Here is a 15,231-nt window from a genome sequence, read left to right on the forward strand (position 1 = left end):
ATGGAATACATGAAGATCAATGTGCTAGGCACTAGCGAGCTGAAATGGTAGTGACCACTTTGAATCAGAAAATCATGTGATATACTTACTTTGCCAGGAATAGCACAATCCAGAGAAATGACATGGCATTTGTTGTGAGAACGGATCTTGCTAAATCCATCATGAAGTACAATGCTGTCAGATTGTATCTATTAGCCTTCAAGGAAATACAGTCAATACAACTATTACTCAACTTTTTGCGCCAACCACAAAAGCTAGTGATGAAGAAATTGAAGAATTCTACCAATGACCTCATTCAAGATGCATTAATAGTTATTAGCGATTGGAATGCAAAAGTTGGAAATAATGAGGAAGGAACAGTAATTGGAAAATATGAACTTGATAACAGAAATGAAACTGGAAACCACATGATAGAATTTTGAAAAACCAATGATATGTGTATAGCAAATTCCTTTTATCAACAACACCAAAGCTGACTGTATGCATGGACTTCCCCAGATGGAAAATACAGAAATCAAATGGACTCCATCTGTGGGAAGAAAAGTTGGAGAAGCTCAGTATCAGCAGCTAAAACCAGACCAGGGCTGACTGTGGAACACGCCATCAATTGCTCATATGTAAGTTCAGGATAAACCTGAAGAAAACGTAATCAAGTTCATAGGAGCCAAAATATGACCTTGAGTCTAACCCTTCTGAATTTTGAGAACATCTCAAGAATAGATCTGATGCATTGAACAGTCATGACAGAAGACCTGACAAGCAAAAGATCATTAAAAAGACAGGAAAGAAAGAAAAAACCAAAGTGGATGTCAGAAGAGACTGTGAAACTTGCTATTCATCATAGAGTAGTGAAAGCAAATGGAAGAAAGGATGAAGTCAAGGAGCTGAATATAAAATTTCAAAGGGCAGCTAGAGACGACAAAGGCAGCTATAACAAAATGTGAAGGACCTAGAATTTGAAAAACTAAAGGTAAAAACATCTGAAATTGAAGAACTCAAGAAAAAATTCAAATCTCGAATGGCAATTTTGAAAGATTCTACAGGCAAAATATTAAATGATACACTAAACATCAAGAAAAGATTGAACCAATGGTGCTGAAGGAAGAAGTTCAAACTGCACTGAATGTATTAGCCAAAAACAAGACTCCAGAAAGTAATGGAATAGCCAATGAAATGTTTCAGAAAGCTAAAGATGCATCGAAAGCACTCACTCATCTCTGCCAGGAAATTTGGAAGACAGTTACTTGGCCAACTGACTGAGAGACATCCATTCCAAAGAAAGGTGGCCCAACAGAATGCTCGAACTATAAAATGATATCAATGATATTGCACACAAGTAAAATTTTGCTTAAGATCATCCAACAATAGTTACAGCAATACAGTGACAGAGAATGGCCACAAGATCAGGGTGGATTCAGAAAAAAACAAGGAACAAGGGATGTCATTGTTGATGGCAGATGAAACTTGGCTCATATCAGAGAATACCATATAGATGTTTACGTGTGTTTCGTTGACTATGCAAAGGCATTTGACTGTGTGGGCCATAATAAACAGAACACAGGAGCACTGCATACCTGTTCGATATGTATGCTAAGCTAATAATTAGAGATGCTGGATTATATGAAGAAGAGTTAGCATCAAGATTGGAGGAAGACTTATTAACAACCTGTGATATGTAGACGACACAAGCTTGCTTGCTAAAAGTGAGGAGGAATTGAAGCAACAACCAATGCTCATGGCAGCCACTGTCAAGAGATCAAAAAACATATTGCATTAGGTCAATCTGCTGCACTGTTCCTCTTTAGAGTATTAACAAGCAAGAGCGTTACTTTGAGGACTAAGTTGTGCCTGACTCAAGCTATGGTATTCTCCATTGCATCATATGCATGTGAAAGTTGAACCTGGAATAAGGAAGACTGAAGAGGAATCTGTGCAATTGAATCGTGGTGCTGGAGAAGAATATTCAAAGTACCGTGGACTGCTAAAGGTATAAACCGATCTGTATTGGAAGAAGAAAGACCAGAGTGCTCCTTAGAAGCAAGGATGGCAAGACTTCGTCTTCTACACTTTGGACATGCTGTCAGGAGAGACTAGTCTGGAGAAAGGCATCATGTTTTGTAAAATGGAGGAGCGTTGAAAAGAGGAAAACCTTCAACGAGATAGATTGACACAGTGGCTGCATCAGTGGGCTCAGGTATGGGAACAGTCGTGAGGATGGCATGGGACCATGCAGTGTTTCCTTCTGTGGAGCATAGAGTCACCGTGCTTCAGAGCTGACTCGCCAGCACCTACAACAGCATTGTTCTCACTTACACCATATTTTCCTACTACTGAGCTTTCTTTTCCATTTCCAATGTTCACAATCCTTTCACCAGTGATTACCAATTCATCATGCTGGCTCAATTTCAGACTGCAGACTTTTGTGTAACTGTTTATTTTTTACTTGGATAATAGTATTATTAACTGGTCTTCCTTGTAGGCATGTGGATGTTATCTGGTCACTGCAGCTAGTTCTTCGGGATTAATCCTGAAATGTTGGTTTTGTGATGAAATTGACTCTATTCCTCTTAAATTTGTTATTTCTGGCATAGGAAACCATATGATTGTTCAATTCAAAATAGCCAATCTAAGTCCATTTCAGTTAACTAATGCTCAGGCTACTGATCTTTATATATTCAATTTCATTTCTGATGACTCCCAATTATCCTAGTTTCATACTTTGTACATTCCATGGTTTAATTATTGATGGATATTTGCAGCTGTTTCCTCTACTCCAACTCTCCTTTTTCTCTCCATCGCATAAGGAAAAAAATGTAGATAAATGAGAATCTTATGCCAAACTTCACACTTAAAAAAAAAAAGTTAAGTATCTGATCTGCCCATCTGTAGACAATTGGACATCCCCTCACAGGAGGGTTACAGGGAAGAGATGAGCCAGTCAGGGTGCCGTATGATGAAACACACAACTTTCCTCTAGTTCTTTGGTACTTTCTTCCCCCCACTATCATGACCTCAATTCTACCAGACAAATCAGATTAGACCAGAACATGCACACTGCTACAGAAAAGAACCTGCAGCACAGGGAATCCAGGATAGGTAAACCCCTCAGAGCCAACAATGAGAGTAGAGAAACCACAAGGATCAGGGAAGGGTCGGGGGAAAAAGAGGGAATCGATCACAAGGATCAACCTATAACCCCCTCTCAGGGGGACAAACAATGGAAAAGTGGATGAGGGGCAATGGAGAACGATGTAAAATATGAAAATAATAATCTAAACCTTATCAAGGGTTCGTGAGGGAGGGTGGGCAGGGGAGGGAGAGGGAAGAAATGGGGAGCTGATATCAGGGGCTCAGGTGGAAAGAGAATGATCTGAAAAGAATGATGACGGCATATGGGCAAATGTGCATAACACACCGGATGGATGGGTGGATTGTGATAAGAGATGTAAGAGCCCCCAATAAAAGTATTTCATTAAAAAATAATTAATTTTTAAAATGTGAAGTACCATGAAACCTGTTTATTTATATGGCATTGACTCTTGCTTGTGGGTTGAAGGAGCGTGTAAACACTATTATTTTTCAAAAACCTGAAAATATTTGCAGTTATTATTATGCTTTTGCCAGGTGCTAGTTAAATGCCATTTTCTTGGACAAATTTCCCTTGGCCCCTCCCCAGTCCTGTTTGGTGGCCCTTCATTACATTCCCGTAGTACGCTGAAGTTCGCTATCACGCCACTCATTGTGGTATTTGGTTCCTTATCTAGTGCCTAGTCTGTGTAGTCTATGGCCTGTAAAGGCCATAGTGTTCTCATTGACCCTTCTATCTATCTTATACAGCACTCATTCAAACTCACTGCCACCGAGTCAATGCTGACTCATAGTGATCCTATAGGACACGGTACGACTGCCCTATGAGTTTCTGAGCCTATAACTGTTTATGGCAGTAGGCAGCCCCAGGACCTCAATAATTTATTTGATACATATTTTGATTTATTGGTGTTTTTGTTTGTTTTGATTTGTTTTAGAACTAAATCCACATATATTTTGATAATAAAAATATATATTTGATACTACTTTCAGGTTCTGTGAATCCTCCTACGGATCCCCCACTCAGTGTTATGGAATCTACTCTTAACACCCAATATCCCACAGCCAACAGCGGACTGCCTACAAGTAAGAGGGTTTGCCTGTTATTTTTCTTTGCATGAATTATTATTCCTTTTTCCAAGCAGTTTGATAATGAAAAAATCAGAAAACTTGCTTGATTCATGATCTTTTCTTTTAACCTGTAATATATTACATAAGCATATTAAATAGTAGTCTCAGGCCTTTGAAGGGTTAATACAGCTTTCAACATCCTTTATTTAAAGCCCTGGGAAAATCGGGTCAAGAAATATTTAGTGTGAAATTCAGATTCTGTATTTATTATGAAATAGGGTAATCAATGGACAACCCTTCTTTACAACTATGTTCTCAGTGGGGTGTTTTAAGAAACTGGTTGTAAATGGGGATCCTATGGGCCAGAGGCATTTAGATAGTTTCTCGTTTAAGTTTGTTCTGGTTCAATCTTATTCTAACAAAGTTAACAGGTAAGAACTATGCATTCAGCTCTCCCAGCTATAGTATTACTAACAATGGAAGCCAGGCTGTAACTATGGCAAAGACATTGAATTGACTTTCATAAGTCACGTTGATGCGAACAAATTGTAAATCTTCATACTGTGGCCTTTATACTTAACAAAGAACTATCTACAATACAATACCCAAAAAAGGTTATATTCTATGTAGGTAAAAGTATGGTTTACATTACTTATTTAATTAAAGCCATCAATTAGAGCCCAAAATTATAGTTGGAAATGGAGTGAAACATAAGCAATTGGAAAGAATGAGAAATTAATTCCTTGGGCCTGTAGCCCTTGGCATCCCCTGCAGTCACTGTCAAGAAATGTAGCATGTGGCAGAGTGAAGGATGCCTGCAAGTCACCCATCAGAAATTTTATATCCATCAATGTTTTCTTGTTCTTAATGTTTTGTAAATTTCATTTCGTGTGTGTACGTGAGGTTATTTTTGTTTTGTCCACTTCTAACTCATTATTCAGCTGTGAATCAGAGTGGCGGCATTCTTCATCTAACAACTGTTAGCTTAAACTATGACGATACCTATATTTCCATCAACCCACTGCTGTCAAGTCAATTCCAACTCATATCTACCCTGAAGAACAAAGTACAAATTTCCCATAGCGTTTCTTAGTCTGTGCATTTTCACAGCGTGGTGTGCCACTTCTTTCTCCCATGGAATGGCTGGTAGATAGAGCTTCATAGTACCCCTTGTATTAGTTTTCTGTTGTTAGAAAATAAATCACCTCAAAACTTTGAAACTTAGAAAGCATCTTTTGTCTCACACAGTTTCTAAGGGTCAGAAACCCAGGAGTAGCTGGATTGTTCTGACTCAAATTCTTCCAGGAGATGACCATCAACTCTCTTCTAGAACTTCGGCAATCGGCCTCCAAACTCAAGCATGTTAGCAAATAGGTCTCAGTGCCTCCCCACATGGCGCTTCCCATAGAAATGGTCAAACCATGAAATTTGGTTTCCTCCAGGTCCAGTCCTCCAAAGAGAATGACCAAGACAAAAACTACAGGATCTGTTTGATGACCTCGTGTCCAAAGCTGCACATGGTGTCCATTTATTAAGAACAAGTCACTAAGACTAGTTTCAAAGCACTCCCAAACAAATTAAAACCACCATACTCTGGCATTTAGAAAATGTATTCATCCAAAATGGAATATAGTTTTATCTCCTCTATTATCAAAGACTGATAGGGCAAGCATTATTGTTGGTGTTTTCCAGATAAGGACACCCGCATACTAAACACGCAACTAATAAGAGGTAGAACTAATCAGGCTTCTGACTCTCAATCCCTACACAACTCCATAATTTCTTATATTTCTCATAGATAGATAGACTCCTAACACATGGCTGACACAGAGTAGGCACTCTATTACTAGGAAACCCTAGTAATTTCAAAATAGTACAGCGAAAGGTGCCATACCTTTTATAATTGAGAAGCCTACAGAGAGGTCAGATCAGTAAGTGTTAGGTTTAGAGTAAAGAAAAAAATCACTCTGGGTGCATGGGTTCAGGACAGGTTACCTAAGAGAGATGAAATCAGCGAATCCCTCAAGGGTTTATTGTATTTACTCCACTCCATCAATAGCTTAAAGAACATTCTTAACAGAGAGAGCAAAGTGAGCGGTTCTGCATTGGTAAGATCTTCACTGGCACTTGAGAAGCTATCAGGAAAGACACTTGAGTAAAAGAAGTGAAATTGTGTAGCAGGGAAGTGGGCATCACGAATGAAAATATCAGAATAAAGAGAGTCATAAACACAGTCTAAGGACTCTAGATATTCCCCCTTAGGGAAGGAAGCAGGGACTCTAGTAAATATTTTTTAGAAAGAAAGTTACATAATTTACTAACCAGGTATTTATTGAACAATTCTGAAGTACTCTTCTGGGGGCCACAAATACAACAGTGAACAAACAGGGGGGAAAATCCCTGCTCATGTGGCATGTTTATTGCTAGTTGAACCCAGACAAGAGTTTTTTTCACCTGAGTTTGCTATGAACTTCGTCAACACGCATTAAGTGCTCATGAATTACCAAACACGAAGAACCCTTCTTAGTCTATGAATATAATCAAAGAAAACAAAAGCACATCTGTTATCCTAAAAGAGTTTTTAATATAGGCTAGTATGACGAAGGACAACATCTGTAGCCAAGGGGACCCAGGGCCCATCAAGGGGAGATTGTGGACATCCCCTTGCAGAAGGGATGCAGGGAGGTGATGAGCCAGTCAGAGTGCAGTGTAGCAAGGATGAAATATACAATTTCCCTCTAGTTCTTAAATGCTTCCTCTCCCCACCCCCCCTACTATCATGATCCTAATTCTACCTTACATATCTGGCTGGACCGGAGGATGTACACTGGCACAGATAGGAACTGGAAATACAGGGAATCCAGGACAGATGAGCCCCTCAGGATCATCAGTGGTGAGAGTGGTGATACCGGGAGGGGGGAGGGGAGGGGAGGGAGAAAGGGGGAACAGAGGACAAGGTCTACATATAACCACCTCCCTGGGGGACGGACAGCAGAGAAGTGGGTGAGGGAGATGTTGGATGGGGTAAGATATGATAATATAATAATATAAATTATCAAGGGGGAGGAGGGACGGGGGAGTGGGGAGGGAGGGGAAAAATGAGAAGCTGATACCAAGGGCTCAAGTAGAAAGCAGGTGTTTTGAGAATGATGATGGCAACATATGTATGAATATGCTGGACACAAATGATGTATGTACAGATTGTGAAAAGAGTTGTATGAGCCCCTAATAAAATGATTTAAAAAATAAAATAGGGGTTGACATAATTAAAATAAATATATATATAGTCAAGTAAATATATTTATTAAAAACATAAACATATTCTAATTGATCTACTATTATTCTAAGGTAGTATAGTCGGGATGTATCTGGACAACTAAGAGAACTCTTTAAAATTCAACCTCAGTATATTCAAGTAGAGGTGATTTTATATCAGTAGTTTTGATCCCAGATAATTTTGAACACTAGAGAACACTGGGTGATGTTTCAAAATATTTTTGGCATTTCCATGTTGAGTCAAGAGGGAGTTTGTGACTGGCATTTAGTAGGAGGAGACTAAGGATGCTGTTAAGCACCTGACAACTCCAGAGCAAAAAAATAAAAATTATATACATGTATCAATATGTATATATACATATTTGGGTCAATATATATGTAGGTCAAAGCTTCAATCATGCCAATGCTGAGAAACTTGTTTTGGTTCAAGATCCCAATGTAATAAAAGTAGGTGTATCTCACTTTATAAAATCTGGATCTCCTGTCAAGTTGATTTTATATATATGTTCGGAAGAATTTTCCATCTGATCTTTATAGGTCAAAAGCATGTTAAATTTATGACTAATTATATGGAAATAAAATTTATTTTCTTAAAAGAAAATTATACATTTTGTCTTGAGGGTGATTGTGCAGTCCCATGATGACTGGCTGCCTCGGGAGCATGCATCCTTGGATGCCCCATCAGAAAAGCAGCAAGATGGACCATGCTATGGAGAACCACTTCAAAAGACTGTGATTTCATTCCAAATTCTAAGCTGTAATGAGCTCTATAATTCCATCGTAATAATTGAGACCTAGCTCCCTATAAACATTCGATTCCCATTCTTTTTGGCTCTATGAATAATATATATTCAACAAAACTAGAAGGTGATTGAAACGCTATGATTGAAGTGAGGAAATAGAACCTTATTAACTCATAACAAACTCTAAGAGTTACCTGGGAGAACCTAACTCCAATCCACGTGAACCAATTCATGCTTGTTGAGTCCCAAATGCATTCCCAGCACGGACCTGGGGAAACAGGCCAACAAGCTAAGTGGCAAGATGAGACAAGTCCACGTGGAAGGATCAGAGGCACCTGACAAGTCCAGGGTGGGGTAGTACTGGGATAACCCAGGAGCTTCTGTTGCCCTGAGGCAGGCTTCAAACCAGTTCTTCCTGGTTCAGTTATGGCTGACAGAGTGAACCGGAAACAGACCCCAAAATGTGGGTATACTAAACCCATAACGAGGACAGGAAAAATCATGGGTTGACACCTTCCTAGAAATGTGTGTCCCTCTTAGAAAATAAGGTTGCTGTGCATTGGAACCAACTCTCTTTACCGTCAGAGGAGGAAACAATAGTGTCCTGCTCCAGGGTGGAAGCCAACTTCAGAGATTTGAATGCACGTTACTCTCCACAGTCCTCGCAATTGTCCAGTCTCCCTCCTCAAGCTCCTGAGAGAGCACAGGGCACTTCTTCCAAGGCTCCCTTCCCAAGTCTTTTGACTTAGAATTCTTTCCATGTTTCACTGTATTTGCATTTTACAAACTCAGGTCGATTCGCACTTCACTTTGCTGACCATGCCGAACCGGTTCAGACCGGTTGAACACAAAGAGATACCGGAGGAGTCCTATCCTGAAGAAGTACCTTCTAATCTACCGTGCGAACTAGCTACTGGTAATGCAGCCTAAAACAACAACAACAACAGGAGCCAAAATGCCAGCCCTGACTCTAGCAGTCATCCAATTTGCCAGGACTGCTTTGGGGTTCTGGGGATATTGCATTGAATAAGATAAATAGGCCTATCACACTGAGTTAATGGCCTAGGATAACTTATCTTGTCTCTCATTTCACTGCCCAACTGGTCACAGTCCCTTTCTTTGGCTCTGCTTTTTGGGGTTTTTTTTCAAATAATACTTATATCTGAAGACATTGGTTTTGACATTAAGCCCTATATTTTAAAAAATTAAGAGAGACCATTTTGCTTGTTGTTTATATTTGTTGTGGGGGAACAGTTTGGGAAAGGATAGCAAGAACAAGTACACAATTTGAAGAGGGTGGCCAATTTCACTGAATTGTACATACAGAAATTAGAAATTGTTGAGATGGCATATTTTTGTTATGTATCGTTTCATCACAATAGAAAACATAAACTAGGGTGGAGGGAACTCAGTTGACCCTACTCTTGAACACTTTGAGAAAGTACCAGATACAATCTGATTATAATCCTTGGCCAGCACCAGCTGTGCATACTTGACACTCAAATACGTACTGACTAGAGGAAGCAGCATCCCACGCGATTCATGGAAACTATTGACCAATGAGAAAAGCATGTTGGAGATGGGCAGGAATCAACTTGACAGATATGTCAAGTCCTTCAGGGTAGGACTCCTCGGGTATCTCGTTGTGTTCAACCGGTTTGAACTGGTTCGGCATGGTCAGCAAAGAGAAATGCGAATCGACCTGAGTTTGTAAAATGTAAATGTAGTGAAACATGGGGGAGCGGTTCAAACGTTAAGTTATTGGTCTGCACAGGGGGTTCTAAATTTAAGAGCAGGATCCAAGAGAGAATCAGCAAGAGAGTAAGAGAATTCTGATGATAGGTTTATACCTATCTCTTCTATACCATTTCTCTTCTATGTATCCATTTCTCTTCTATACCATTTCTCTTCTATGTATCCAAGCAACAAAAAGTAGAAAAGGGCTGGGGACAAAAGTATGCAATCAAGGAAATGTGCACAGAAAAGAGGGAAATGTTGCCTGGGAAAAATATTCACTCTGATGTAGAAATAAAATGTGGAATTAGCCTTCCAGTGCTTCCTTTGAGTAGAGACCTAAAAATAAATAAGAAAAAAAGCATGAGAAGATAAGCTCCAATGGTGCTTATTGGAGAGGGCCTGAGGGCCGTATAGGCCAGGTGAGGTGGAACCAGGTGAAAGTGAATTTAAATCAATAGACTGTGGCTGTGTGGGATGACCTGAACTGTCATGAAGGCCACTGTGCCTCTTTAAGTATGTGACTAGTATGAGTAAAGCACGCTCTATGGTGGGTGGCAGAAGCAAGAGAAGAGGGCAAGAAAACCAAGTGATGTTGGTTTAAACTTCAAAGTAATAATTACTGCACTAGAATGGATATCTGCAGAGTTGGGGTGAGGGCTGACAGGAGACTCAGCAGGCATTGTTTGCCTAAATATGAGAGATAAGTAAGATATTTTAGAAAACTATCATCTAGGGGCCTTCTGGCTTTCTTTGTAATAATCCCCTAAATCCATGCTTCTCAACCCTTCAATACAGTTCCTCATGTTGTGCTGACCCCCAACCATAAAATTATTTTTGTTGCTACTTCATAACTGTCACTTTGTTACTGTTATGAATCATAATGTAAATAGCTGATATGCAGGATGCATTTTCATTGTTACAAAATGAATATAATTAAAGCATAGTGATTAATCACAAAAACAATATGTAATTAAATATTGTGAAATATTTCTTTCTAATAACAAATCAATGAAATTTTGTCTTGAAGCATGGTGTAGCATGGGTAGCAGTCTTCACACTGGGTACTTGTATGTGGGCGTATCTGCATGTGAGTAGACCCGCCTTCAGATGATAGAGGAGCGGTGTCTTAGGCAACCCCTGTAAAAGGGTGGTTCAACTCCCAAAGGGGTCGCAACCCACAGGTTGAGAACTGCTGAGCTAATGGGATCCTTTTCAGAGCAGTTGGTAGGCACCACGTAGTTTTGACCTCAGGATTGTGAAGGCTGATGTTTGCGTGGTTCATTAGTCCACTGAACTAATTATTTTCATGTGACTTTCAATTTTCTTTTCTTTTTAAAAAAAAGCATTTTATTGGGGGCTCGTACAGCTCTTATCACAATCCATACATACATCAATTGTGTCAAGCACATTTGTACACTTGCTGCCATCATCATCCTCAAAACATTTGCTTTCTACTTGAGTCCTTGGTATCAGCTCCTCATTTTTCCCCTCCCTCCCCGTTCCACCTCCCTCATGAACCCTTGATAATTTATAAATTATTATTATTATTATTTTCATGGTTTACACTGTCCAACATCTCCCTTCACCCACTTTTCTGTTGTCCATCCTCCAGGAGGGGGTTATATGTAGATCCCTGTAATAGGTTCCCCATTTCTACTCCACCTTCCTTCTACCCTTCCAGTATCCCCACTCTCACCCCTGGTCCTGAAGGGATCATCTGTCCTGGGTTCCCTGTGTTTCCAGTTCCTATCTGTACCAGTGTACATCCTATGGTCTAGCAAGATTTGTAAGGTAGAATTAGGATCATGATAGTGGGGGGAGGGTGGGGGGGAGGAAGCATTTAGGAACTAGAGGAAAGTTGTATGTTTCATCGTTGCTACACTGCACCCTGACTGGCTTGTCTCCTCCCCGTGAGCCTTCTGTAAGGGGATGTGACTTTCAATTTTCATCACTCTTCTTTCGTCTGGATAGGAAGAGATTGATAATTGCTCCTGAGATGACTGATAATGAACTTTTAAGACCTCAGTCACAATTCACCAAAGTAGAATGAAGAACATGGTCTTGGTGAACTATTTCGGCCTTGGTGTCCCTTGAGACTATTGTCCTAACCCCTCATGCCCAGCAGCTCCCAAAGGTGTTTGTTGATGTCTAAGAAAGTATGTATGCTCCATCACATTCGTGGATATATTTTCAGAAAAGGTAAATACACATATACAAGTACCCTCTGTCAAATATGTTTACTTGTGGGAATACGCCCACTCCCTCCCTGCTTGTGTTCTTTCAACTTGCTTATCTATCCAAGCACCTACTCGAATATCACCACTCTTGCAGGATTGTGTATGCAGTAGTGTTTACTTCTTTGCCTTTATCTCTTGCAAATCTTGCAGTGTCTTCCCGGCTCCTTTATTTATTGCCAACCTTACACTTATTGTATATTGCATTTCACTTCATGTTAGCACTTGTCTACCCACTACCCCTTGACTTCTCCTCTCTTTCTGACCCTGACACCATAAAAGCCATCAAAGTATGTTTCTTTTAGTGTGAACTTTGTCGTTGGCTAAATTCTGCCTTTTGGATCTTAAGCAGTTGATATTCTGATATAGGAGTGAAAACTTTTGCTTTTTATAATAGTAGTCTCATAATATTTTTCCTTTTTGTGATTGATTAATTTCACCCATCATAATGTTCCCCAGGTTCGTTCATGTTACAAAACATTTCCCAAATTCATTATTCTTTAACATTGAATAATATTCCATTGTGCGTATGTACCAAAATGTTTTTCGCCATTCTTTCCCTGATGGACATTCATGTAGTTACCATGTTTTTGCTATTGCGAATAGTGCTGCAGTGAGCATGGATATACATACACCTATCCTTGGCACAACTCTTATTTATCTACAATATATATCAAGAAAAGAAGTTGTTGACCATATGATATTTCTATTCTCAACCATACTGCTTTCCACAGTAGTTGCATCATTTTACAGCATTACCAGCAGTGTTGCAGTCCCTCTGCCCCCTCTCCAGCATTTGTTGTTTTGTTCTTTTCTTTTCTTTTTTTTAACTATCCTACTAATGCTGGAATGAGGTTATAGCTTGTTGTTTTAATTTGCATCCCTCAGATTGCTAATAGTCACTAACATTTCTCATCAGTTTGTTGGCTATTTGAATGTCTTCTTTGATGAAGCATCTCGATGTCCTCTGCTCATTTTTAAACTGGATTATTTTTCCTATAAATCAGAGATTAGTCAGTTATCCAATGTGTCATTGAGAAGAAGAAGAAACTCCCAATCTGTCCATTCTTTCTCTATTCTTAAAGTGAAATATTTTGATCCACTTTAAGTGTCTAATTTTGGGGGATTCTAGTCATCTACTTTGTCTTCCACTGCTTGTTTCTTTTTCATTATTTTTGGTAATAAAATTATAACCTTGTCTCTACTTTTCGATTGATTGTCTTTGCAGTTCTAAGTTTTACTTTTAGGTCTTTGGCCCGTCTTGAGTTTGTTTTTGTTTGTTTGTTTGTTTGTTTGTTTGTTTGTTTGTTTTATTTGATGTGAGATTTGGGTCTTGATTCATTTTTCGGCAAATAGATATCCAGCTTTGCCAGCACCATTTGTTAAAAATATTCTCTTTCCTATTTCAGATGTTTTGGCCCTTTGTCAAAAATCTACTGCCTAAAAGTGAATGGATTTACTTCTGAGTTCTCTATTCTGCTCCATTGGTCTATGTAGCTATCATTTTCTCAGTACCAGGCTGTTGTGAATACTGTGGATGTATGGTAGGATTTGAAATTGGGAAGTGAGAAGCCATTTAATTTTTCTTCCTTAGTAGTATTTTGCTTATCCAGGTTCTCTCTTTTCCATATAAAGTTGATGACTAGTTTTCCATATCTTTAAAAATTGATGTTGGAATCAGGATCTGGGTTGTATTATATCTATGTGTTAACATTTTCAAAATGTTAAATCTTCCTATCCATGAACATGGGATATTCATACATTTATATAGGTCTCCTTTTATTTATTATAATAGTGTTCTGTAGTTGTCTTTATGCAGGTCTTTTGTTTCTCTGACTTTATTTATTGCTAAAGATTTCATATTTTGGGTGGCTATAATAAATAGTATTGTCTTTTTGTTATCATAATGCAGTATTTTACACTGGAACATCCTAGATTATGGATTATAATAGAAAAAATTTTAATTTCCAGGGGATGCTGAATAATTTGGGGGGGGGGTCTGAAAAGAAAGCAGCAGGCCTAATAAGTTTGGGAACCTATGCTGTAAAAAAATCAAACTAATTTTTCTCTGTTGATCTTGCACCCTATCACTGCTGAATCTTTCCATTAGTTCCAACAATTTTCTTGCCAAGTCTTCGGTGAGATTTTTTAATTTATTGGATCATATTGTCCACAAGTAGAATTTTACTTCTTCTTTGCTGATTTGGATGTCTTTGATTTCTATTTCTTGCCTGGTAGCACTGGCTAAAACTTCCGACACAATATTTAATAGGAGTGGAACCAGCCTTGTCTGGTTCCAATTTTCAAGAGGAATGCTTTCAGTTTCTCCCCATTCAGAGTAATGGTGGATATTGATTATAGATATTCTTTATTATGTTGAGAAATTTCCATTTTATACCTATTTTGCTAAGAATTTTTATCAGTAATAGGTGTTGGATTTTGTCAAATGCCTTTTTTTAACATTAATTGATAGGATAATGTGATTCTCCTTTGTTTTATTTATACAGCGGATTACATTGATGGGTTTTCTAATATTGAAATATTCTTGACTGGAAAAAAAAGTCAAACTTACTGCCAGTGAGTCAGTTTTGACTCAGTGAAACCCTATCAAATGGATTAGAATTGCCCTTGTGGGTTTTCAAGACTAAAGTTTTGTGGGAGTAACAAGCCTGATCTTTATTCCACTTGATCATGATGTCTTCTTTTTTGGATATGTTATTGGCTAGATTGGTTTTGGAATTAGGGTTATGTTTACTTCAAAAAATGATTTTAGGATTTTCCTACCCTTTTCTCTATTCTGGAATGGTTGAGTAGAAATGGTGTAAGTTCCATTTTGAATGTTCAGTAGAATTCACCAGTGATTAATTTTAGCTAGAATTTTTTGTTGTTGTTGTTGTTGAGAGTTTTTAAATGACCTGATAAGTTTCTTAGATAGTATGGGTCTGTTGAGATTTCCTACTTCATCTCTTGTTAATTTATGTATGTAGTGTGTTTCCAAATATATAGGAATGAGGCCAGACCCTGAGGAAACTTCCTTTGATTTGAATCAGGACTGTAAGAGTACTCCAGTCTAACCTTCTTAT

At 38.6% G+C, this 15,231-nt stretch overlaps 1 protein-coding gene across 1 annotated transcript in view; it reads left to right on the forward strand.

The window, feature by feature from the left end:
- The window catches only part of CD96 (CD96 molecule), a 133,699-nt gene that overhangs the window by 72,490 nt on the left and 45,978 nt on the right, over positions 1–15,231 (forward strand). The window contains exon 8 of the mRNA XM_045286196.1: positions 4,081–4,173. Within this exon, the coding sequence (XP_045142131.1) occupies positions 4,081–4,173 (93 nt within the window). The remainder of the gene's footprint in view (positions 1–4,080; positions 4,174–15,231) is intronic.

The sequence above is a fragment of the Echinops telfairi genome, unplaced genomic scaffold, assembly GCF_000313985.2.
Source record: "Echinops telfairi isolate 266 unplaced genomic scaffold, ASM31398v2 ScPeMD7_6;HRSCAF=24_0, whole genome shotgun sequence".
In the NCBI taxonomy this organism is placed as follows: Eukaryota; Metazoa; Chordata; class Mammalia; order Afrosoricida; family Tenrecidae; genus Echinops; species Echinops telfairi.